Source organism: Cololabis saira, chromosome 24 (assembly GCF_033807715.1).
Source record: "Cololabis saira isolate AMF1-May2022 chromosome 24, fColSai1.1, whole genome shotgun sequence".
Classification (NCBI taxonomy): Eukaryota; Metazoa; Chordata; class Actinopteri; order Beloniformes; family Belonidae; genus Cololabis; species Cololabis saira.
In genome coordinates, this window is record NC_084610.1 from 12,664,438 (window position 1) to 12,688,539 (window position 24,102).

The window sequence follows — 24,102 nt, forward strand, 5'->3', positions numbered from 1 at the left end:
AACCATACATTTTCATATATGAATAAGAAAAAAGAAAGAAAAAAATGGACTTTGTGGATGGATTTTAAATACAGAACTCTCACTCACTGTAATTAGAACTCTTAAAATAAAGGTATAAATTTATAAGCAATACATCAGCCAATTTCCTTTTTCAGCAATGACTCAATACTATATATCAGATTAAACGTCTACATTATAAACCATGTTTTTTCAAGGATGTAATTTTTCATTTTTATTCACGTCTGCCTCCTCAATTATCTGACCACTTCCTTTTAGAGGATCTATCTGAATTGGGTCATCAGTGGGGTCAAGCGGCTCTCTTGATTCTCCAGATGGGACTAAATTTACACTAATCCCGTGACTAACCCAGTTCGCCTTTGGGCAGAAGAGACGTGTTTGCCCCAAAGTGACGGAGACATTCCCGGCCCATCTGAAAGTGATCAGTCTGTAAAGCTGCGGAGAATTATAGTCAGGGCTTAGATGCAGATGAATCAGTGGCTTTCCCAAGGTTACTTGCAGCAATTTAATCAGTTAAACTCTTTGGCTTTTTAAGTCATCCCATAACAGCGGGAGTTGGAATGACGGTGATGGCTTTTGAGTGTCTGCTCCACAGGGAGGTTAGAGGTCAGGCTGAGCTACAGCTCAGTTGGAATTGGAAGCAGCAGAGTCATGTTCAAGGACACGAAGCAGCTTGAATTCCTGATATCTGCATGATGGAAAGTGGTTTCAGTGTGCACCGGATGCGTTATCTGTTTATAGCATCTCTACAACAGTGCATTCAGCCCTTGGGGCTTGGTGCTTCAGGCTAATTAATGCCTATCAATGCAATTATTATTTTTTTCTTCTAGTTTGGTAATAAATAGGAGGAGCTCTCTATAACTGTAACAGAGCTTTTCCAGCTGTGTGACAATTTTCCGACAATAAAGAGGGAAGTTGAGGAAGTACAAGAATGTCCCCTTAAAAATAAGATTTCTTTTCGATATGACTGCAAATGTTGGTGATTTAATAACGTTCCACTATGGGGTGTTATTTAAAAAGTCAACTTATGGGTTCGGTTAAAAGTATTCCCTGTGAGAGCAGTTGTGGGGAAGGGGTTATTTTAGCTGGGGGAGAAGAAAATAAAATAACTTAAAAAAAAAAAACACGGGTTGTAGCTTTTATTTTGAAAGGCCGGACAGGAAGTCGGTATGTATTTAAATGTCCTTGACATCGCTCTGATTCCCGGGTCCACCTACAGCATGCAAATGAGCGAGCAGCTCCGATACGCCTCAGATTGGTTACCAACACAGAGCGCGCGGAGCAGCGCCACAGCCTAAACCCCGAGCTCACATTCACTCCTCTCACTGGAGACTAAAAGACGACAATTAAAAAAAAATAAAATAAAATAAAAGCCTCGTTTTCATCACTCTTCTGTTTCATTCTGCTGCCTCCAACTTCAACTTGTTTCCAGAATAACTCAGGAGGAGGCTGAACTCACCATCATCCCGGGACTGTGAGCTCCCACCTTTTCCGTCGGAATAACTGCTTTCCTTTGCGTGGCAGCGGTGTGACACCCGAGAAAGAGCCCACTGGACCCAGCTGGACCCGTGGAGGACACGGAGGGTTCACACGGAGCCCGCTGCGAAGTTTCCCTGCGTGGTTTTAATGAGGCGGACCGTAGAGGCTCCGACCGCCGCTCTGCACGCGCTGCTGGCTGCAAGCCTTTACTGATGGACTGAGGACGATGTTTGGACTAAATTTGCTCTTTTTTCACCAGTTTCAGTAGGTAAGAGATACTTGTGCAAAAAACATGTATTTGCATGTGTCACAAAACGTTGTATTTAAAGGTGTTTCATCACTTTTAAATCAGCCTTATGGAGTCAAGACTGGTGCCGTTTTCAAACGCGGGCAGGTTCTAACTGGCTTAAGTATGTTGGAGTGTCATTTATTCTGGGTCTTTTCCCCTATAATATATATATATATATATATATATATATATATATATATATATATATATATATATATATAAAAAATGTGTGTGTGCATATATACACACACACACACATACAAACATATATGTAGCCTATGTGTGTGTATATATGTATGCACACACATACGCACACATACATATATGTGTGTGTGTGTGCGTGCATATATATATATATATATATATATATATATATATATATATATATATATATATATATAAATAAATGTGTAATTCAGGAAGCAAAAGACAACAGTATAATTATTTAAAGTACACATAAATGACATTTCGGCGTTATCCTCCACTAGCTTCGTTGCCTGGAGCACACCTGGCCACCTGGCACGCGTGGTTACTGTACCGTGCACGAGCCTACATGTTACTAAAACAGACCAAACCCCCCCCCCTCTCACACACACACACACACACACACACACACACACACACACACACACACACACACACACACACACACACACACACACACACACACACACACACACACACACACACACACCGAAATTGTCTTAAAGTGGCCTTTTATCCAGTAAAACCACGGTCACCGAGCTTCTGCTTTCGGTCCAAACCGTTATCTGGCGCATTGAATATTTTAATTATCATCATTGGTCACAGGTGTGTTTTAATGTGCGTTACGTCACGGCGTCTAATGGATGTCGGCCAATAGGAATGCGTTGGCTGCTGCTAAATATCATAAAGTGATATATGGCAGTGTTAATACGCCCGGCCATATTGTAAATCACAACTGATTTAATCAATGTTCAGAGCATTTGTGCCTAATTTAATCAGTTTGCACTTTGTCCTACGGGAGAGTTGTTTTTTTTTTCTTCTCTTGTTCAGTTACTGGTTGGGGTTATAGTTCTGTTTGACTGCAATTTAATGAGGAAAAAGCTGTCTAATTAGCTTTAGCTTGTGAAGTGCATAATTGTGTTTTTATTCGGGAGGTGGAGATGGAGCTTAGTTAGGTATCACAGGACTGCATATACAAATACAGGCTTGCTTGTGCATATTGATTAGGGGCCGATTTAACAGATTAAGCACAAATCAGGATGCTGCTCTTGTTTGGTAATCCATTGTTCAGGAGCGCGGGGATAATTATTTGCAGACTTGCATCAATGCCTTAATACCGATAATCAGCCATCTGCAGGAAACTGCTGGAGAAAAAAAAAACTAATGTTTGCTTGTAGATATTAGTTGTTGCAATGATGATCAGTCCCTTGCTGAACAAACGGCTGGCAGTGCATTGAAACACAATTATGTGTTTGACCAGGTGTTGTCCTAATGTGTAAAGAAGCCAAAGGAAATTGGCCTGACAGGTGCAGATTTGGAGCATCAGCTCCGGGCCAGAATAAGGGGTAAGGGAGTTGAAGTATCCTTTGCCTCTTGAGTGGGCGGATGTCATAATTATCATTTCTCCTGGATCACAGCAGAGGGCCGCGGGCGCTCTGCAGAGACGTGGGTGTAGCGGTGGTGTTGACTTTATAAGGCAAGCCACATCACTTTTAATACGGAGGGAAAAGGGGGACACGTCTCGCTGTAATTGGTGCCTGGGAGCTCGGAGAGACGGCTAGAGAGGGAATACACGCATAATCGAGACTGTGGAGGCACAGCGTGAGAACACGGTCGTCTAATCTGGCATCCCATGTCACAGAGAAGCGACACCAACCCCTCGCTGGATGCAACAAGTCTCACTGTGCAGCCCTTTCCATGTCCCTTTCATCAGGTCTGGACCCCCAGGTAAAAGCGGACAGACTCTATAGGTGAATGCTCACTTTGATGGGTTGGTGTATCAGTGGAGGGGAAAGCAATGCTGTTGGTATTCTGTGAAAACCATGTACAGAATAACTCTGTAAATTGAAGTAAATGACCAGGTCAGACTTGGCTTACCTGAAAAGCACCTCTTGTAAAATCCTTTCCATGTGGTTGTCAGACGAGATGTACTTCATTAGAAGTAACTCGCACCTGTTTGTCCCTGGGCTATTGTATCGATATTGTCCAGGAGTTTGTCTCTCAAAGACCTGGAAGAAAATAGCTTCTTTCACTAAAAGCCTCTGCTGCTCCAACCCTCTCTGTGAGGAGGAATACAGCAGGCAGGAGCTTCAGGCCAGAAGATCTCTTACTGGAGTCTGGTGAGTCAATAGAGTCCTCGCAGGGCTCCTCATTATGGTTTTTCACCTGGAGCACGGCTGCTTTTTTTCCACATGTAGGAACATTTAAAACCAAAACATTGATCATCTTCTTTGAAAGTTGTAACCAATCAATAACTGAAACTGACACAATACAAGGAAAAGATATTTAGGGCATGTTTTCTGTTTTTTTTTACTGAATGCTGGAAAATCTGCTGGTAGAAATAATAGTTTGTGGACTTCGATAAACCGTGCTCAGATAACGTAGGCAGCGAAGAAAATCGACTAAAAATATTGAACAAAAACTAAATGTAAAACAACAATGTGGTAGAAACTGTTCAATGAAAAGATTTTTTCAGCCTAATGTTTTATTTCTAAAAAAAACATGAAACTAAGTAAACTTTTGCATTGCATTGGCATTCATAAGCTTTAACTCAACCGTGATCTTCGTCGTCGTGACAACTGCCTTCATGGCAGCCATTTCCTCAAGCGCTGACCTTTTGATTAGACAATTTTCTGAACATGGATTCGGCACTTGGATGACGAGTAGTCTTTAATTGTCTCCAATTTTGTATTATTTTATCATTTGTTTTTTATCCCAACAATAAAACTGTTTGTTTTATTTGATCTTAACATACCTGGGCTCAGATATTCTCTACTTTCTGTTCATTTTTGCCTCCTCGTCTGTTTCCTACTGGGTTTTCTCTGCATTTGCAGATATGTTTACCTCGTTATTAATGCTAGATTATCTTTGTATGTCACAGAATAGACATTTAGTGACGCTGAATGAATCAGCAGCGTGCAGGACACACACACACGTAGTGTCCAGTTTTGAAAAGGGCCAATGCTGCTATAAGCTGTTTACCAACAGTTCATGATGTTTTTTGCCAGCTCTGCCTGCCAATAACAGAATTGTGGCCCAATTGGATTCATGTAGCTCAAAGGATTTGTTTTTTTTTTATTTTTTCATGTTAAAACATCCATTTAAATTTTATTTGAAGGAATATTGGATTACTTGAGTGAATCACCGTCTCGCTGTTGCAGTCTTGAGTTCTTACCATCTTCAAAAACTGCCCAAAGTAACTTTAGATTCCCCCTGCTGGTCGTCTCATTCAACATCTGCATAATATCATCATGATAAAGAGACTCAAGAAAGTTAAGAAGCAAGAGAAAGAGAGACCAGTGGACAGTGTTGTAAAAGCAATGTAACCTCCTTTCTTCTAAAGTCAAGAATTTGGTAAAAATGTTTGGTTGAACCTTATTATTTGAGTTGGTAACTAGTTTTGGCAACTGATACTTGTCATTCAGCTTTTCTTATGAGAGCAAAACTAGAATAAAGTCCCTCGTTTACACAGAAATGCAATATTAGTGGTATTTTATGCTAAATAGATGTAGGTAACATTGATAGTCTCATTTTAACACATCAAACTGATGAATTAGAATAGTTGTCCTTATCCCTGCTGATGTCTTTTTTTAATTTTAATTATTCTCATACCCCCCCGCCATCCACCTCCCGCCCAGTTTCCATATTAGACAAATTAGATTAGCAGGCTCGTGTAACATATGGCTGATATCTTAAGGGCCTGTTAGGGACAATAAACAGCTCACTGGCTTTGTTTGAAATGCAACACTCCCTTCTGTCGCACCGGTGTCACGTGTGATAAGCACACTTACTTCTCTTACGAGGCACGTGCCGCGTCGACTGTAAACGCCGCTAATCTTCAGTGGCTGTTAAATGATCCGGAGAATTTGAAGGTGCGTCAGTAATCCATGTCAACAACAAACAGGGACTTATGGATGATTTTGAAGTTGGTGCAAAAAGAAGAAAAAAGCCTTTTGAAAGCGCCCGTTTCCTGGCAGGTTTTAACGGGAGCCTCCAACTGGCTTCTTTAATTGCCCTCCGTGGTCTTCTTGCTTAATTGGCCTTGAAAGGCCTTGTTTGGCCGTACGAACGATGCAGGTCAGCTTATGCCTCCGTAGTTGTCACATCATCAGCTACTCAATTAACTCTGCCACAGTACTGAGCTTGGAAATGGAAAGTAAATAAAACAGTGTACGGGGAGAAACAAGATGAAGCCCATGTGCTCTAAAGCTGAAGACTGGGCGGCATCCTTGTAACTTACTAGTTAATTATAACTTTAGGGTCACCTTCAGCACCTTTTCTTCAAAAAAGAGCCGTAGCAATCTCCCATAACATCGTTTCCTATTCATCTGCTTGTATTCATGCATTGTTCACGTCCCCCAGTGAGCTGCTGCCCCCACCGGTCACACGCTGGATTTCCTTCGATTTGAATCAAAGTGCTCGGAGCGGCACACGGGCGGAGTTAAGGTCCTACTGGCTCTGCATCATAAAGCTACTTATACTGATCCCAGTTTGACACAGGAATGAATTATGGACGTGTCTGGTGAATAAATAGAGGTCAGAGTGCTGGGAGAATCTGAAAAGGAGGCATACATGATCCGACCGCTGATTTTCCTGCCGCGGTTAAAACTTGCCTGCACACGTTCCCCAAACAATAAGAGATGACTCCGTGCTAATCTTATCTATTCTTTTTTGTACCCCCACAAACATCCACAGGCTTACCGTATGACTAAATTGGGCAGCCACCCAAGAGAAAAAGAGAAAGAGTGTGGGGTTTCTGACAGATCAGTGAGATACTGAACAGATACAACAGCATATGGCAGGTGGAAAGTATTCTTAGTACGATTCCTGACTAATTGTCACTCAAACAACTACCACTCAGCTGTTTGTAATTATTACAACCACTGGCAGCTACATAATGATGATAGTTTATCCAGTTAGAGTCAGCAGGGTTATGTTGATGAACTTCAGGAAGATGCTCTTAATGAGCACAGCATGCACGCGGCACATAACCTCCATCACGCAGGCTTACACTGGCATCAACACCTTTTTGTCCTATTAATTTATTCGTTGTAAGTAAAGTTGCTTTCGTCAACAAAAATTATGACTAAATATCGTCGTCAACGAACCTTTATCACCTGAGGAAAACGAGACGAGACGCAACGAAAATGCTGGTCTTGTGACGATAACGATAATTAAATATATAATGTAATATCCTAGAGGAATAAAAATAAGACTAAAATGTTGATTACAAAATAAAAACTCTTCATTTTCGTTGACCGAAACGAGGCGAGACGAAATGTTGGGGATGGGGAGAAATGCTGCCACAAAATCACAGGAAAAAATGTTCTCAAAATTAAAACTCAAATGAGAGTTTTTTGTATCTGGAATGAAGGTATTCTTAAGGTAACAATAATATAATAATAAGATCACCTTGTTTGAATTGTTAAATGGGTTTGGCTAAATACAATCTTTGACTAAAACTAGACTAAAATGTCATCAGTTTTTGGCGCCTAAAACTAGACACAACTAAAAAGATTATGAAAGTGACTAAAACTAATAAAAACTAAAATGATAGCTTGACCCAAAGACTAGACTAAAACTAAGATTGAAACAGGCTGCCAAAAACAACACTAATTGTAAGTCTACTAATATAATAATTCAACCTTTCTAAAGAGTGAGAGATATTCATTTGAAAGGATAATGTGTACAAACACATGAGGTAAAACAAACAACATTGCATGTGCCTGCCTGTATGCATGACCTCAGATTGGGAGGTGCTGCCTCATATAATATATATCCAGTGAGTTTTAGTTAACAACAACAACTGTGCATGAGATATGTCACGTCCACAGCAGTCCACAAGCGTGCAACATGATGATGTCACTAAAATGGCATTCAAATCATTTAGTCAATAGAAATGGAGCATCTTTGTTGGTTTCACACAGCTGAATGAGGACAATTATGCACTCATGGTTACGATATATATCAAACTATCACACAACTGATAATTGCAACAAGACCAAGTGAGGTAAGACATTTTTCCTGATTTACATGAGCGGAAAAAAAGTCGGCTTTTGAAAACGCTTTAAATTAACAGCATTATGCACAAAGCCGACAAACACGCCCACCGCATGTCAAACAAAGTTAGCTTTGCATCCCGAGCTCCTTCAGCTGAACCCTGCCAAAATATCTGCAGAGCTGCTGTGAGACGTTTATACCGTTGAACACGTTGACTCCACGGTGAAATCAAAAAAGACTTGCTCAGCCATTGCATGAGCCGACTGTCAATCAATCATATTTTAAATAAATCTATTGCTTGATATAAACTCTCCTGTCGTGGTACAAAAGATTCACCCCTCTAAAAGTTGACATAGATGAAATCAAACAATTGAGACCAAAACATGATTTTTTAACCAGGCTGTAAATATGTTTATTTCTGCTGTGAAGTTGGACATCTTAATATAAGAGTCAGTGGAGGTTTATTAATTTTTGGAGCCAGCATCTATCGGTCAGTCGAAGAACTGCAACGAATTTGAGGAAGGAAGGGTTGGCAGCCACCCAATGGTGATCCATGTTTGGCTGCCTAGTGGAGCTCAGACAGATTTTCAGGCAGTCCTTGTTTTAGTTGTTGCAACATGTCAGGAAATATTAGCAAGCATGAGCTAGGCTAAAATGGCTGTTTGTCCTGTTCTTTTTTTTTTTAATACAGTCTGTGATCATGACACAGATGCCCGCCCCCTTTTTTTCTTTTTCTTCTTTGCATCGTACACGATGTCTCTGACCTCGTGGATGCAGCTGCCTCTGGTCTAAGCGTCCTTAATGAATACATCTCCAACTCTCCAGTCCTGCTGGTGACTCACTCCAGCACCGAAAAGTGTCACTGTTTCAAAGAGAAAAAGGGACAGCCGTGCAGGCGAGACACAAACGTACATCTGCTGGGTGCAGATGGGTCTCTTACAAAACATACCTAGATGCCACTTTACACTGGTGTAATCTGCCTGCTCATTTCTGGAGAACTAATTACTGCACATTAGTTAAACAGACCATTTGAAATGCAAGCCTGCTAAATCACACTTGCCAGGGGAGGTGAACCACCCCTCTCCCTCCGCCTTCTCCACGCAGCCCCTGTGCTGCTATTATTAGTTCTATCATGCATATGCTCTCTATCAGAAATTAAGGCCCACCAGCAGAGAGCGGTAAGTGAAGACGCTCGGCGACTGAAGCTGTGCCCGTGTTTGTCACATAGACACGAGCTTCCGTACACACAGGTAGTTAGCGTGTCTTTGCTTACGACCTGCCATGTGATCAGCTGCCAGAGCTACATGACGTGACAAGAAAAGCGCACGGCTGAAAACACTTTCAACAAGCCGCTGAAGCCGTTTCTTAAGATGCAATCCATGTAGCTGCCTGAAAAACATGTGGTAGGAGCCTCGCTGCGTTCATCAGCGAGTGCGTGTGCCTCCAACACCGCCAGAAGGATCTTGGTTTCCACATGGCAGGGCGGCAGGGCGACGGAGGAATAGTGCGCCCCCGGGCTCACACCGACTCCCCCAGGGGGAGAATATTGGCTTTATTTAATACTTAAAAGCGTCGCCTAACAATCATCGGATCTTCCAAAACATTTCTTTGTCTAACTTTGGAACATTACTTTTCAGGTTGGGCAACTTCAGGGAATTACTCCGTCAAGGATCATTTTGTCAACTTCCATTAATCACCATCACTGCAGGTCGCCCGGCAGCAAGCTAGGAATAAGGTTATAAAGACTCTGTGGCGACTGAGGAGCTTTTTAAAGCAGATTAAAAGCTACAATATTATCTACTATATATATATATATATATATATATATAAGATGTAGTCCTCATATGTCAAAAATGATGAGTTACTTTTATATATCTGGACAAATTTAGATGAAGAGTCGTATCTGTCAGATGCTGCTGTGGATAGCAAGTCTTTCTTACCCGAACATCAACTTGGCTTATGCTACACAGAAATGAATTAGACTCCTGCCTTATGGGCTTTTCGTGGCTCCGGCATACGTTACTCCCACTGACACTGACGAGCACAGAACATGACTTTTTGCTGGCTTCCTTTTCTAAAAATAACACACTAAACTTTTGACTGGTTGCTACACACGCCGTACAATACAGTCGGTGTGGCTTTGAACCGCACCGTGTGTACCGTCTCTGCTCTGGGTGCCAGTTCACTGCTAAACTGTGACAAATGTTCAGATGATAAAATGATGCAGTACTGCAGGGCTCTGAGCGTCGTGAAGCGTGCTGAATCGATGGGAAGCGGGGGTGTACGGGTTCCTCAGTACGGACACCGTACTTGGTGTGAGCCCCATGGTTTGCTATGTATCACAAATCCAACTGGCTCCAAGCGGTTTCAGAGCTAGACTGCCTCAAAAGTTCAAAAACGGAATAAATTAGACATTTGTTAAAGTTGTCAGGAGCAGATCTGATCATTAGCGAGAATTTGAAATTGCATGTATTGCTTACTCGAGCCGCATACATAAGTCGTGACAGCTAATCTAATGCATCAGGCCTCATTATGCCAGCTGCTAGCACCACTGATAGACAGCCAAGGCAGAAAATCAGATGAAATCAAAAGTAAAGGGGGGCTTGAGTTCACGGAGGCTGCGGCAGAAATGAGGTGGCCATCAGCAGAGAACTGCATCACCCAGATTCACAGAAGTCCACTGTCATGGAGTTAAGCCTGTTCTGCAGCCGTTGAATGTATGTATTCACGACTTGTTTGTGGGTCCCTGCTTGCTGTAATTATATAGAGGACATCTTATCGCTGTGACATGATATTATGCTCACGAAGAGGCACTGCACTCATGATGGGAGTCTCATGATATAATGGAGCACCTCTCTGCTCTGGAACAATACAGTTTCCAGCTGGCTCAAATGAAGTGTGAACTTGCTATTTATGGGTTTGTAAGTAGGCAAAGCCTTTAGCCGCGTTATCGCGGCTGCAGAACGGGCTCAGCGTGATAAATATTCCAACAACAGATTTCACTTGACTTCCCCACTGTGGTGTTGCCCTGCTCAGGTCTGTCTGTACTCGGTGTTAGACGATGAGTGCACCTCACATGCATGAGGGGAGCAATCATGGGGCTTAGGCAGATACCTAATTGAATTGTCCGAACAGGAAGAGATGCGCATTTGTATCCGTGCGAGGGAGAGCGGCAGCAGATGGGCACCGGAAGAATGTTTCATCTCCTGGGCCCCGTCACACCGAGTTCCATGCAACATTGATTGCCTGAAAAATGGATCAGTTCGAGAAGTCTATTTTGAAATATAGCAGACAGAGTGAGTAAGGCCATTGCCCTCCACAACTTCCCTCAGCTGCGTTATCATGCAGAAAATATCCGTTAAGTCCTTTACTTCATTTCATGTTGGTCCTGGAAGCCATCAGATCACATGACCACATGACCACCACAATTAAACTTAAATGCCATCCATCCATTATCTTATTGTTCTTCAGGATAACTGGGCACATGTACGCAATAAAAAGTGTTGTATAAACAATGCATATATAACAAGTTTGACAAATTCATAAGCAATTGGTGCGCACAACCACATCTCAATTTTCTACATATCTTTAATTAGAGTAATTATATACTCGCTTTGATACCTGGAAAACATTATAAATCCTACATGGAGGTTTGTTTCATCATTTCTACACATAGTTATGCAATCTGAGTCTTATCTGAACTATTTTCATGTACAGACGTGGAATCATTCTGGTGGAATTGTTAACATTAAATTCATATAAAGGCTTCCTTCCTTATATTTAAAACCACACAGCTGGCACCTTCTACTCGTCCATTTAGCCCATGCAGACACTGGTTATGTAAATGTCTCTCATGCGTTTGTTTCTGGGAGATGGTTCACGTGTAGGTGTCTCACTTGTTGTGCAGGCCCACTCGGAGAGCAGGAAGCCCCCCAAGGCCAAAACACGCAACTAATTACTCTGCTGTACTTGGTCTGATGCTGCGATCCCCTGCACAGCAATGTGAGGGAGGCATGCAGCGATTATTACGTTCACTTAGACCTTCTGCTGGAGCTGGTGCACTGGCGGCAAATATCCAATAATAGTTGTGTTGATTTATTAGTGTCAGTTTGTTTAGAGGAATGAAAATGTGTTACACCACAGTGTCTACCAACTGTGAAGACACGTTTAATCTGAAGCCCAGAGGGGTTATGTTCAGTACTTGTGGTGATTTTACCTGCATTAATAGTTGAATATTTTTATATATTAATGGAAAAGGAAGAGCAACTGAAAGCGTGAATTGTGTCCTGAGGTCAAATGGCAACTGAATGAAGCGAGCCTTCACTTTTTTCTTGGAACAAGCGCGCTTTTGTGATGGTTCCAGTGAAGCATCGATACAGCCTTCGCCAAGGTGCAGCAGCATCAATGACCGTCTTGTACAGAAAGTAATTACAATTTGTCAAGAAGGTTAGAACATCTTTCATTAAATGTGTTCTTCTCATCTTTTTTCACAAGAGTTGCTTAAAAGTTTTGAAAAAGAAAAAAAGATGGAGTTCAGTGAATCTGGCAGAGTTCGACGCGAATATTTGGATGTCCAGATATTTGTTCATTATGTTGACATCTGCTCTTGAATTTCGCCCCCCACCCAACTACAAGTTGCTCACCGCCATCTGTGAAAGTCGCCTGCGGTAATGTTTCCCTCATTTCGCCCTAATGTGTCCTGCTCGTCCAGGTTCTCCGTTTATCAGTTTATTTATGTCACACAAATAGTAGGGGGTGACCAAAGGACAGGGTCCCAGAAGAGCCTGGAAGGATTTTTCCTCCACATGTTGGCTGGACTGTAAGGTGACAAGTTCCCTCATCCAGGAAGAGCTTGAAGTATATGGAGCCAAATCAAGGCCAAAAGTTTTGCTAATTTGAAAATAAAATTTGAACCTGAAAATTCTTTTTTACAGTTTCAATTTTATTTTTTTTCAGTATCAGATCTTTTTTTCAGTTTCAAATCTTTTTATTTCAGTTTCAAATCTTTTTTTTTCAGTTTCACGTCTTTTTTTTTCAATTTCAAATTTTTTTTTCAGGTTCATACTTTTGGCCCCGATCTGGCGTGGGGGGCGTGGCATCGACTGAGAGGGGCGTGGCATCATGAGTGACAGCAGAACAGAGAAGGCGGGGGACCTTCCTCAGTCATGTTGCCTTCAGGAAAAATAAGTTGCAGAAGTTATCAGTAGAAGTATGATTCAACACTGTATATACACCATATTCACGTGATTGGCAGTGGAAAAAACTGATATTAGTGACACATTTCTGTTTAAAAAGCTGTTTTAGATCGTACTTGGTAGTATGTGGAAGTGGGAAATGTCAAACTTTAAAGTGTGGCTGTTGAACTGTACAGTCTGGCATAGTTTATTGCTTTTATACTGCGATTGGTGCCAAGTACGGTCTAAAACAGCTTTTTAAACAGAAATGTGTCACTAATATCAGTTTTTTCCACTGCCAATCATGTGAATATGGTGTATTGTTGAATCATACTTCTACTAACTTCTGCAACCTACGTTTCCTGAAGGCAACATGACTGAGGAACGTCCCCTGCCTTCTCTGTTCTGCTGTCACTCATGATGCCACGCCCCTCTCAGTTGATGCCACGCCCCCCACGCCAGATCGGGGCCAAAAGTCTGAACCTGAAAAAAAAATTTGAAACTGAAAAAAAAAGAAGTGAAACTTGAAAAAAAAGACGTGAAACTGAAAAAAAAAGATTTGAAACTGAAAAACAGATTTGAAACTGAAAAAAAGATTTGAAACTGAAATAAAAAGATTTGAAACTGAAAAAAAGATCTGATACTGAAAAAAATTAAATTGAAACTGTAAAAAAGAATTTTCAGGTTCAAATTTTATTTTCAAATTAGCAAAACTTTTGGCCTTGATTTGGCTCCATAGAAGTAAAGCTCCTGCTTCACCACAGTCAGAGGAGCCGCTGAAGCGGTTCGAATCCTTCTGGATGTCTCCTTGATGAGATGATTCAGGCATGACCAACATGCAGGAGAGATATGGTGGTATCCTCCCGGAGGAGCTAGAGGAGGTGGCTGGGGAGGTCTGGGACGTCAGCCCAAACCTGGATGAGCAGAAATTAATGAATGGATGGATGCATCACCGTTTATCATAATGAGTCACAAGCTATTGCTGATTTAAAGTTTTGGATTGATTTTAATTGGTTTCATATGGATTTTGAATTGGAATTAATGGGATTATAATGGGACTAGATTAGATTTGATTTAAGTGGACTACATTGAACTTGTTTACCTTGTAGGGCTGGGCGATATATCGAGATTTTAATATATATCGATATATTTTCAAACATGATATGGTACGAGACAATATCGTTTATATCGATTTAAAAAAAAAAATAAAAATGTTTACATTTTTTTTGGGGGGATTTTGATATAGCTTATTTTGTGACAAATTGACTTGAATTTTTTATTTGAGATTTGCACAAATGTTTTGTTATTTGCACAACTGGCAACCTCAGTGGAAAAGTCTGCCTGTTACTGTCTACATTGTATTAATTGCACAGTGTATTTTAATTTAATTGTTATGCAGGAAAGGGATATTTGTTTTATTTTATTCAAGAAGCATTTTTATTCTATATATGCAGGCAGTTTATTTTTATTTCATTTGTTTTATACATTTTGATATTGTGCAGACCTCTGTTAATAAATGTACCTGTGTGACATTTGGCACGAGGCTTTGATTTAAAACTGACTGTTCTTTTAAGGGTTTGCCTCAGAAAAAAAATGAAGCTAACAGAGATGCTATGCTATAATGCTTTGGGGGAAACCCCAATTAAGGCACAGAAAAAATATCGAGATATATATCGAGTATCGCCATTTAGCTAGAAAATATCGAGATATGACTATTGGTCCATATCGCCCAGCCCTATTACCTTGTATGTTTTGCCCTGAGTTACAGTGTTGTTGTGAATGACACCAAAAAAGTTTATTTAATTGGAGTTTAATTGGACTAAATTCAGTTCCACCACCTTAACGGCCTCTGAAGTGGTGTGGGAAACCCTGCATTTGTTACAGGGGTAGCTGTACATTTAACCTGCGTTCAGCCTCTAATCCATATTCCAAGACACGCTTGCTGCTGCGGGGCAGAGGCAACTACAAGCTCGTTTAAAACAAAACACGCCCACGTCTCATTGACTTTCACGAGGGAAGGAAGTATTTTCCTGAACTCCGTTCAAAAGAACATCACAGACGCATCACGAGCGAGAGGATTCATCTCTGTCAAACACAGGCTGCATCAGCTGAACCAATCTAGCTGGAATGAAGCCCTCCAGATGCTAATCAGATTCATTAATACGAAAGGCTGTCATCTTTCCTCCTCTGACCTCTTTGAAGAATTCTGTTAACAGTGAATATCAAGTTCAGCCTTAATCTGGAGAGGATGTTTGCACTCCCCCAGTCGTCCCTTGAGAGTGATCTAGCCTTTGATCCAGACTGATTTTAGTCAACTTAGAGTAATAGAGTGAGATGTGGTGCTGAGGCTGCTGATTAACATCACCTCTCAGTGTTCTCCTCGTCATTCAATACAAATTGCACTTATTGTGATGTTGCAATTATCCTTGTGATCTTGCTGAAACTGGCGCTTCCACTGGACAGTTGTGTCCTCCAGATGTCTGCTTCGCCGTTCACCGCTCGGAGAACAGTTTGGTTAATCAGATGTGTTTCTAAGCTTGGTCTAAACTCGTGTCCAGTCTCGTTGATTAACTATGATGAGAAGAGCATTGATCGCTCGTGCCGAGGTTGTATATCGCCACTATATAGAACGGCCGAAATAAATGTTGACTTGACATGGACTGGAATGATTTTTGCATTGCGTGATCCACAAAAACAAGGTCTGAAGTCAGATGAGTCAGCATGTGTAAGGGGGTAGAAACCTCAGCCATGAGTCATTTTTTTTTGTTTTATGTGGCATCTCATTGTGAGTCACTGGGAGATGCATTTATTTTCTCATTAGTAAAAAGAAATGCTCATTTCATATATATATATATATATATATATATATATATATATATATATATATATATATATATATATATATATATACATATATACATATATACAGTACACACTAGGGATGGGCGGTATGGACTAAAAAATGTATCACGATAATTTCTGGCATTTATCCCGATAATGATAAAAATGACGATAAAAAAAATACCAATTCAACTCCATCTTTTTAACTATAAATCTCTTTCTTTCTTTCTTTCTTTCTTTCTTTCTTTCTCTTTCTTTCTTTCTTTCTTTCTTTCTTTCTTTCTTTCTTTCTTTCTTTCTTTCTTTCTTTCTTTCTTTCTTTCTTTCTTTCTTTCTTTCTTTCTTTCTTTCTTTCTTTCTTTCTTTCAGGCTCATTTCCTTCCTTCCTTCCTTCCTTCCTTCCTTCCTCCCTCCCTCCCTCCCTCCCTCCCTCCCTTCTCCCCTTTCCTTCCTTCCTTCCTTCCTTCTTTTTTCCCTTCCTTCTCCCCTTTCCTTCCTTCCTTCCTTCTTTTTTCCCTTCCTTCCTTCTTTTTTCCCTTCCTTCTCCCCTTTCCTTCCTTCCTTCCTTCCTTCCTTCCTTCCTTCCTTCTTTTTTCCCTCCCTTCTCCCCTTTCCTTCCTTCCTTCCTTCCTTCCTTCCTTCTTTTTTCCCTTCCTTCTCCCCTTTCCTTCCTTCCTTCTTTTTTCCCTTCCTTCCTTCTTTTTCCCCTTCCTTCTCCCCTTTCCTTCCTTCCTTCCTTCTTTTTTCCCTTCCTTCTCCCCTTTCCTTCCTTCCTTTTTTACCTTCCTTCTCCCCTTTCCTTCCTTCCTTCCTTCCTTCCTTATTTTTTCCCTTCCTTCTCCCCTTTCCTTTCTTCCTTCCTTCCTTCCTTCCTTCCTTCTTTTTTCCCTTCTCCCCTTTCCTTCCTTCCTTCCTTCCTTCTTTTTTCCCTTCCTTCTCCCCTTTCCTTCCTTCCTTCCTTCCTTCCTTCCTTCCTTCCTTCCTTCCTTCCTTCCTTCCTTCCTTCCTTCCTTCCTTCCTTCCTTCCTTCCTTCCTTCCTTCCTTCCTTCCTTCCTTCCTTCCTTCCTTCCTTCCTTCCTTCCTTCCTTCCTTCCTTCACGTACGTTGTGCGTGGATTTAACGCAGAACCATAAATCAACTTTACACAAAAACGTCATCAACGGGAATTTATCGTTTTTACCGTGAGATGACAAATTCTTACCGTGGGGAATTTTTTTTTACGGTTTATCGTGAACGGTAAAATATCGCCCATTCCTAATACACACATACTCTGGATTCTGGACAAACGGGGACATGATACTACAGATACATCAATAGCAGTTTTCAAATGGAGATTTTTTTTTGTCTAAAAAACTACTGCAAGTTATCGAGTCATCTCTCATTAGGTTACTGGCTAGGCTCTCGATGCCCAGACATTTTTACAGAAGCAATGCAAGTAGCACAACTCGTGCAACCCACAGTTCATTCCAGCGGTGGATTATGTCACCCCGATCAAAGTCTATGGAGCCGGACGCAGAAGACGCACATGTCGCTGCCATGTAAATCCATCGTTACACTTTTGGTCTCGCACATGTACACTGTGCCTCTCGCTCCTTCACATGCATAAGGACTTGTTTAGTTCAATGCAACAAGGGTGAACCAGACTTGTTGGGTCGTGCACACGTGGGCTGCACTAGTTCTGTAAATGGGGGATATACTGTAATCCCTTTTCTGTCGGAAAGTAAACAAACGTGTCTAACCAATGAACTCGGCCGGCTCAAAAGTGAAACCAGAATGTTTTAAACATGCATCAGGGGTGAAATTCACCTCTCTGCCTGCATGTTTGAGGAACATAACCTAAAACAAGGACTGGCAGACTAGGGCTGTGTATCGATTCAAATGTCAAGAATCGATTTGATTCCGATTCTTAAGATTCAGAATCGATTATCAGGTTTTGATCCGATCCGATATTGATTTGGGTTAGTGTTATTAAAATGTTTTTGGAGCCGTTGCCTGAATTATATGACTGAGTTATGCAACATATTCATATTCAGTATTCTATTGAGATTCAACAGCAAGTATTGGCAGCTAATGATGACTGTAAGGACCAATCACCTCCCAGTATGCTGATATAAGTGCTTTCAGAAACATTGTGTGGGGCAGAATTATCAAACAGAGAAGCGTGCAGTGTCCCCAGCTTTTAGTGACCCCCCTTGGAGCATTTTCTCGACAGAAAAGTTAATTAATCCAAGAAAAAAAAAAAAAAAGTTTATGCACATTTTTAAGCCTTTCAGTTTTAAAAACCAGCGTTTATGCAGCAACTGCTCTTCGACACCATGTTCATTGTTTGATAGTTTCACACCACACCCATGTGTGAATTAAATGACGTGACTACTGGGATTAAAATTCACCAGGCAAAAATGTAATGAAGAAAAAAAACACAGACCTATGGCAAGCATAGATAATGGCAGGCCCTCATTGTGCGTTGCTGCAACGCTGCTGTGTGAATCCAGTATAATAGTGCACAGGCCTGAGACCGAGAGGTGCGTCAGAGTAAGCCAGGCATTAATGTGAGACCAGCTGGAGTGCACAACGGGAACACGATGCATGAAACATAACTCGTGAACTTGCTCCGGATAAATGCAGTGGGTGAGGAGTTTATGATTTGCCAATTTCTCACTTTTTGGAAAAGAGCCCCACACGGCTGAAGTGAAATATGACTCCAGGTGCCGTTCAGGGCCACCGGGGGATGTGAGCACTGAAAGTCACAGCCAACTGCAACATGAAATGCTCAAAAAGAAATTAAAGATAGAAAATAACCCTCCATACAAAAACAAGGGACACTCGGATTGAAGTGTGGACCAATATCCGTTTTAAGCTTCATAACATTAGCATCTTCAGCTGAGTTATTTTTCAAATGTTGAATTTGAAGTTCTTTGTCCTAGATGTTTTTGTTGTTGTTTTTTTTTACTTTACAGGTTGTATTTCCACACAGAAGCCACACTTGCTCTCAACTGTGTTTTTCAAGGTGCATTTAGTGTATCTAAAGAAAAGAAGTACTACACAGTATTATATGCATTGCAGAGAGGTGACAGAAAAACATAATGTTTAGAAAGAATCTAACAAATGTCTGTCATACTTTTGTAAAGGTTTATTGTAAAGGATATACGATGCCTAGAAAATATAGGATTGTTGCAGATATTCGATCATCCAACAGTTTCTTTTTCTTCATCCATATAATTCTCTAAAAAAAAAAGGGAATTTGACACCACCAAACCCCCAGGTTCATGCTCTGGAGCATATCAACATCGGATTGTGGTGACTATCATTTAGCTGTCAAACTGAAACAGTGATTGTGTAGGTTGATACTTTTGATGTGTCTTCAGAAACAAGAACACTAAGAGCTCCTCTCTCTCTCTCTCCCACCCCCCCGCACCCGTGCTTCCCTTCACAGATATCTCCGACCGCAATGCAGCGCTGTATCATTCTCATCGGCTTGTTTCTCACTGCAGCCCTATCTCAAGACATCCATCCCTCACAGGCATCATCCTCCATTAGCGAATCCTGTGAGTCCCTGTGCTCCTGCGAGGCAAAAGATGGCGTCCTTCATATGAACTGCGAGCAGAGGAACATCAGCAAAATCTCCCAAATCAAAATCCCGTCAGGTGTCCCCTTCCACCTGAACCTTTACAAAAATGACTTGGTTGAACTCGGCGCTGAGGAAATGGAGGGGCTTAAGAGCGCCCTTTCACTGCACATCGGTGGTAATAGCATACAAGAGCTGGAGCCAGGGGTCTTCAGCACTCTTGGTTCACTGAAAAAACTCCACATAAATAGCAATTTCCTTGTCACTCTGAAGGAAGACACTTTCCAAGGCCTGGTGAATTTAGAGTTCCTCCAAGCTGACACGAATTTCATCCGGGCCATCGAACCCGGGGCTTTCAACAAGCTGATCCGCCTCAAGGTCCTCATCCTCAACGACAATTCCATCGAGTTTTTACCCAGCAACATCTTCCGCTTCGTTCCCCTCACGCACCTGGACCTGCGCGGCAACAAGCTCCAGACGCTGCCCTTCGTGGGCTTTTTGGAGCACATCGGGCGGATCATGGAACTTCTCCTGGAGGACAACGACTGGCTCTGTGACTGCGACATCCTGCATCTGAAGATCTGGATGGAGAACATGAGGGCCCAGTCGGCCATCGGGGACGTGGTCTGCAGCAGCCCGCAGCACCTCAAGGGGATCATCCTGGCCAAGGTGAAGCGGGACGTCCTGTGCCCGTCCCACGCAGACATCAACCTGGAGGAGCCTCACAAGTCGCTGGACATGGTCGTGACTCCTTCGTCCAAAGTGGCTCAGATCCCCAAGCTGATCGATGCCAAAGACGACGCCAGGGTGCCCACTCCCTCCCACGTTCCCGGCAGCCCCTGCGTGGAGCAGTGCTCCTGCCACAATCACCCCGTGGCCGGCTTTCTCATGCACTGTCAAGACCGAGGAATCCAGAAGGTATCGGACATCGGAATAGTTCAGCAAAGCCCAACTAAACTGGTCATGACAGGAAACATGATCCAGAAACTTTTGAAATATGATTTTGTCACCTATGATAGTTTGGAACTGCTCAACTTGGCAAACAACCGCATTGATTTCATTGATAACGAGACTTTCCTCAGCTTGAGCAGTTTGAAGAAACTGTACTTGAATGGCAACAGAATAGAGAAGCTGTTCTCCACGATGTTTGTGGGGCTGCATAACCTTGAGTATCTGTATCTGGAGTACAACCTTATCAAAGAGATTGCTCCCGGCACATTTAATCCCCTGCCAAACCTGAAGCTGTTGTCATTAAATAATAACCTGCTCAGCTCCCTCCCAGCTCAGATATTTCGCAACGTGCCCCTGGCCAAATTAAACCTGAGAAAAAACCTGCTAATGCACCTGCCAGTGAGCAACGTGCTGGATCAACTGGACTCGTTAGAGCAGATTTATTTAGAGGACAACCCCTGGGACTGCAGCTGCGACCTCCTCAGCCTCAAACAGTGGCTGGAAAAACTCAGAAAAGACACCGTGGTGGGCTCCGTTCTGTGTCACACCCCGAAGAAAGTGATGCAGACGGATCTGAGGAGCCTCCATCACGAGATGCTTTGTCCGGGTCTGGGGACGTACCACCCGGGGCCCCCGGGTGAGGAGGACGGCGTCACCGCCACGCTGGGGCCCTACAGCGACGGCAAGAGTCTGTTCATCTCGCTCACCGACACCATCCCGCTCTCCGTGCTCATCTTAAGCCTCCTCATCTTCATCCTCATGATCATATTCTGCTCCGCTGGGCTGGTTGTGTTCGTGGTGCACCGGCGGCGGCGGAGGGCCAAGAAAAAAGCCGTGGAGGAGCAGCCGCGGGAGAACACCAGCAGCAGTTCCCCCATCCACCTACACTACAGTATGTACGGGCAGAAAACCACGCACCACACTCTGACGCAGAGAACCGGATCTGCAACTCTGTACGAGGACCGATCCCACAGCCCCGTGGTGCAGATCTGCCGCAACCCCACCTACTGCTCCCAGCACAAGGAGCGCGACGGCGAGCTGGACTACAGCCTGGAGGAGCCCAGCGGCAAGCACCACGCGTGCCGCAGCATCATGGAGAAGGAGAACACCTCCCCTCTGACGGGGAACCCCAGCTCCAAGTTCAGGGCCATGGCCGGAGAGTGCCCCGCCGAGTTCGTCACCCTCGGCAACCCCAACGCCTTGTACAGAAACCTCCTGGAGAAGGAGAAGGAGCTGCAGCAGCTGGGGATAACGGAGTACTTCAGGAAAAACATGCCTCAGCTCCCGCCCGCCGTGGACATGCAGGTCCCCGGGCACCAGGAGGAGCTCAAGCTAATGGAGACAATCATGTACGCAAGACCACGCAAGGTCATGCTTGAGCAAACTAAGAACGAGTACTTTGAGCTCAAAGCCAACCTGCACACTGAACCGGACTACTTGGAGGTTCTGGAGCACCAAACTCCGTTTAACTGAGCTCACGCAGAAAAGAGCTATCATGTTTGAACCAAGTGCCTTGTCCCGTTTGCCCTCCAGTACTTCCCACAGTGTGATATATATATACAAACATATATAAATATATCATGGGCACATCTGTTTAATTGTAGCACAGAATGTAACTGGTTTGTTCCTCTGTTCATCCGTCGACAGCCGTGCGATGTAGCTGGTGGAAGGTGTCACTTTTCTGAAGGAGCCGCTGCAGTCTGTCGCGCGGCCCAGGGCTTAAGCCCACTGTGAAATCCACTCAATCAGCTTTTTACATGTGATTACATTTCCACGGTGCTACAAGCAGCCAAGTGAATTGATCCATATAGCATCACCCCCCCTCCCCCTCCCCCTCCCCCTTCCTCATGGGATAAAGCAGATGTTTGGAAAGAAAGTGAGTGAATTTCAATCACCACTTGACCCAGAATTCTGCTTAATCAGTCTATCCCCGATTCTGGCCATGACCCGATTACAGCCCCCCCTGCCCCCCCCGTCACCCCCCAGGCAGCTTTTAATGCCGGAACCAGACTGCTCTTAGTGCCGTAGAGTCAGCAAATTGCCAAGTGTGCGTTGGAGAGCGGCGATAGGAGCGCGGCCGAAGCCGCCGACCTCCTGTCAGATGATCCATCCGGCACGCTGCCGAGCCGCAGCCAAAGGAGGGTTTATTTATTTTTATATACGAGGTGGCGATAGTCACGGGGAGAGATAGTCACAGTCAGAAAGCCGAGCACTTGGAGTACAGTATATACGCAACTGTAATCTTGTAAAAAAAGAAAAAAAGCATTGCACTAATCAGATGCCATAAGATGGTGCATGACAATCAACAGTCCTGCTGAAACTGAAACTCTTTATTTGTATTCCTGCCAGAGGAAACGAGCCACTAACATCATTTAGTGAGCTGTATGTATGTGTGCGAGAGTGTGTGTGTGTGTGTGAGACTCCATTTGATGCCATTATTTTACGTTGAACACACTGCAGCGTTCAGGAGCGTCGGCTCTCCGGAACGAGATATTTTAGCACATGAATGACGACTGACGAGGATCCAAAAGTGGAGCTCGAGACTGACGACGGACACTCTCTCCGCTTGTGTTGGTCAAGCAGCGGGTGGTTGGCAGCTCACACTGGGAATGTGGACATTTATACACAACACAAACTTGTTCATCCTCCTGGAGACTCGGTACAGTCTGAATCGGTTCATGTCAGCACAGACTCTGTAGCTTTTCTACTTCAACAGATTTATTTATTCTGTATATCTGTATATACTTCTGTTCTATCTTTGGGTTTTGTGTGCCTTCAGTGCTGTACAGAATATAAAACAGGTTGTAACTGAAACAGGAAATAAAGAATTGCAATACTATGTGAATTTGGGAGCTAATTTCCAGGACAAGAGCGTAGCAGGACACGCTGCGTCTCAGCGGTGAACCGTCTCTCCATAATTAACTCACCAGGCACCTGGGCCGAACGAGACACTCTCTCTCGCAATTTATCGCTCGTCCGCAGTGCATATGTACATTTGCATGGACGTACGTGTTTAAACAGCATTTTTCCTGCTGCGTGAATAATTCAGGCCCCCCACCTGCGGCGCAAACTTAGCCCTTAATCACACAACAGGAGCGGCGGGGTTGATCTCCCGCTACGCTTGTTCTGCATGACTCCTCAATTCTGCTTCCTCTGTGGAGGAAATCGGCGGACCTCTCCGGTTTTTCTGTTTTCTAATTGATGCATCCGAAGTTCCCTCGGCAGGAACACCCGCAAACACAAACACAGAAACCCCAACGGGGGCACAGAAAAATGCTCTTATACATTTCAAAGCATACACACTTAAACTGTTCAAACAACTGCACATGCAGCTCGATCTGGAGAGACTCGCGAGCAAAAGGGCTCATCCGATGGTGAGATGTTCGCAACACGCGACTTCAAACGAGTGGCTTCCCTCGTGAACTAAAGCTGAACATCAAGCAGCACCAACAAATAAAACCCCTAAAACATGTTGGTAGAAAGGCCAGAAGCAGGTCGCTGCACTTCCCGACATTTTAATTTTCTCCATCTTAACATTTACAAGGATTTACAGACTTAATATTTTGATGTTTACTGGGTT

At 43.1% G+C, this 24,102-nt stretch overlaps 1 protein-coding gene across 2 annotated transcripts; it reads left to right on the top strand.

The window, feature by feature from the left end:
* Nucleotides 1–1,286: 1,286 nt before the first annotated feature.
* Nucleotides 1,287–23,361, top strand: slitrk6 (SLIT and NTRK-like family, member 6). 2 transcript variants are annotated; one of them, XM_061715685.1, is made up of 2 exons: nucleotides 1,287–1,765; nucleotides 19,440–23,361. In XM_061715685.1, exon 2 carries the CDS (start codon nucleotides 19,455–19,457, stop codon nucleotides 21,993–21,995), a length of 2,541 nt encoding a protein of 846 aa, XP_061571669.1. In that variant the 5' UTR covers nucleotides 1,287–1,765; nucleotides 19,440–19,454; the 3' UTR covers nucleotides 21,996–23,361. The 2 variants fall into 2 exon arrangements, with proteins under 2 accessions (XP_061571669.1, XP_061571670.1); XM_061715686.1 differs by having other exon boundaries at nucleotides 1,287–1,761.
* The last annotated feature ends 741 nt before the right edge of the window (nucleotides 23,362–24,102 follow it).

Bases quoted from the DNA above. Each gene is read 5' to 3' on its own strand.
- slitrk6 (XM_061715685.1), top strand. From the start codon at position 19,455: ATGCAGCGCTGTATCATTCTCATCGGCTTGTTTCTCACTGCAGCCCTA.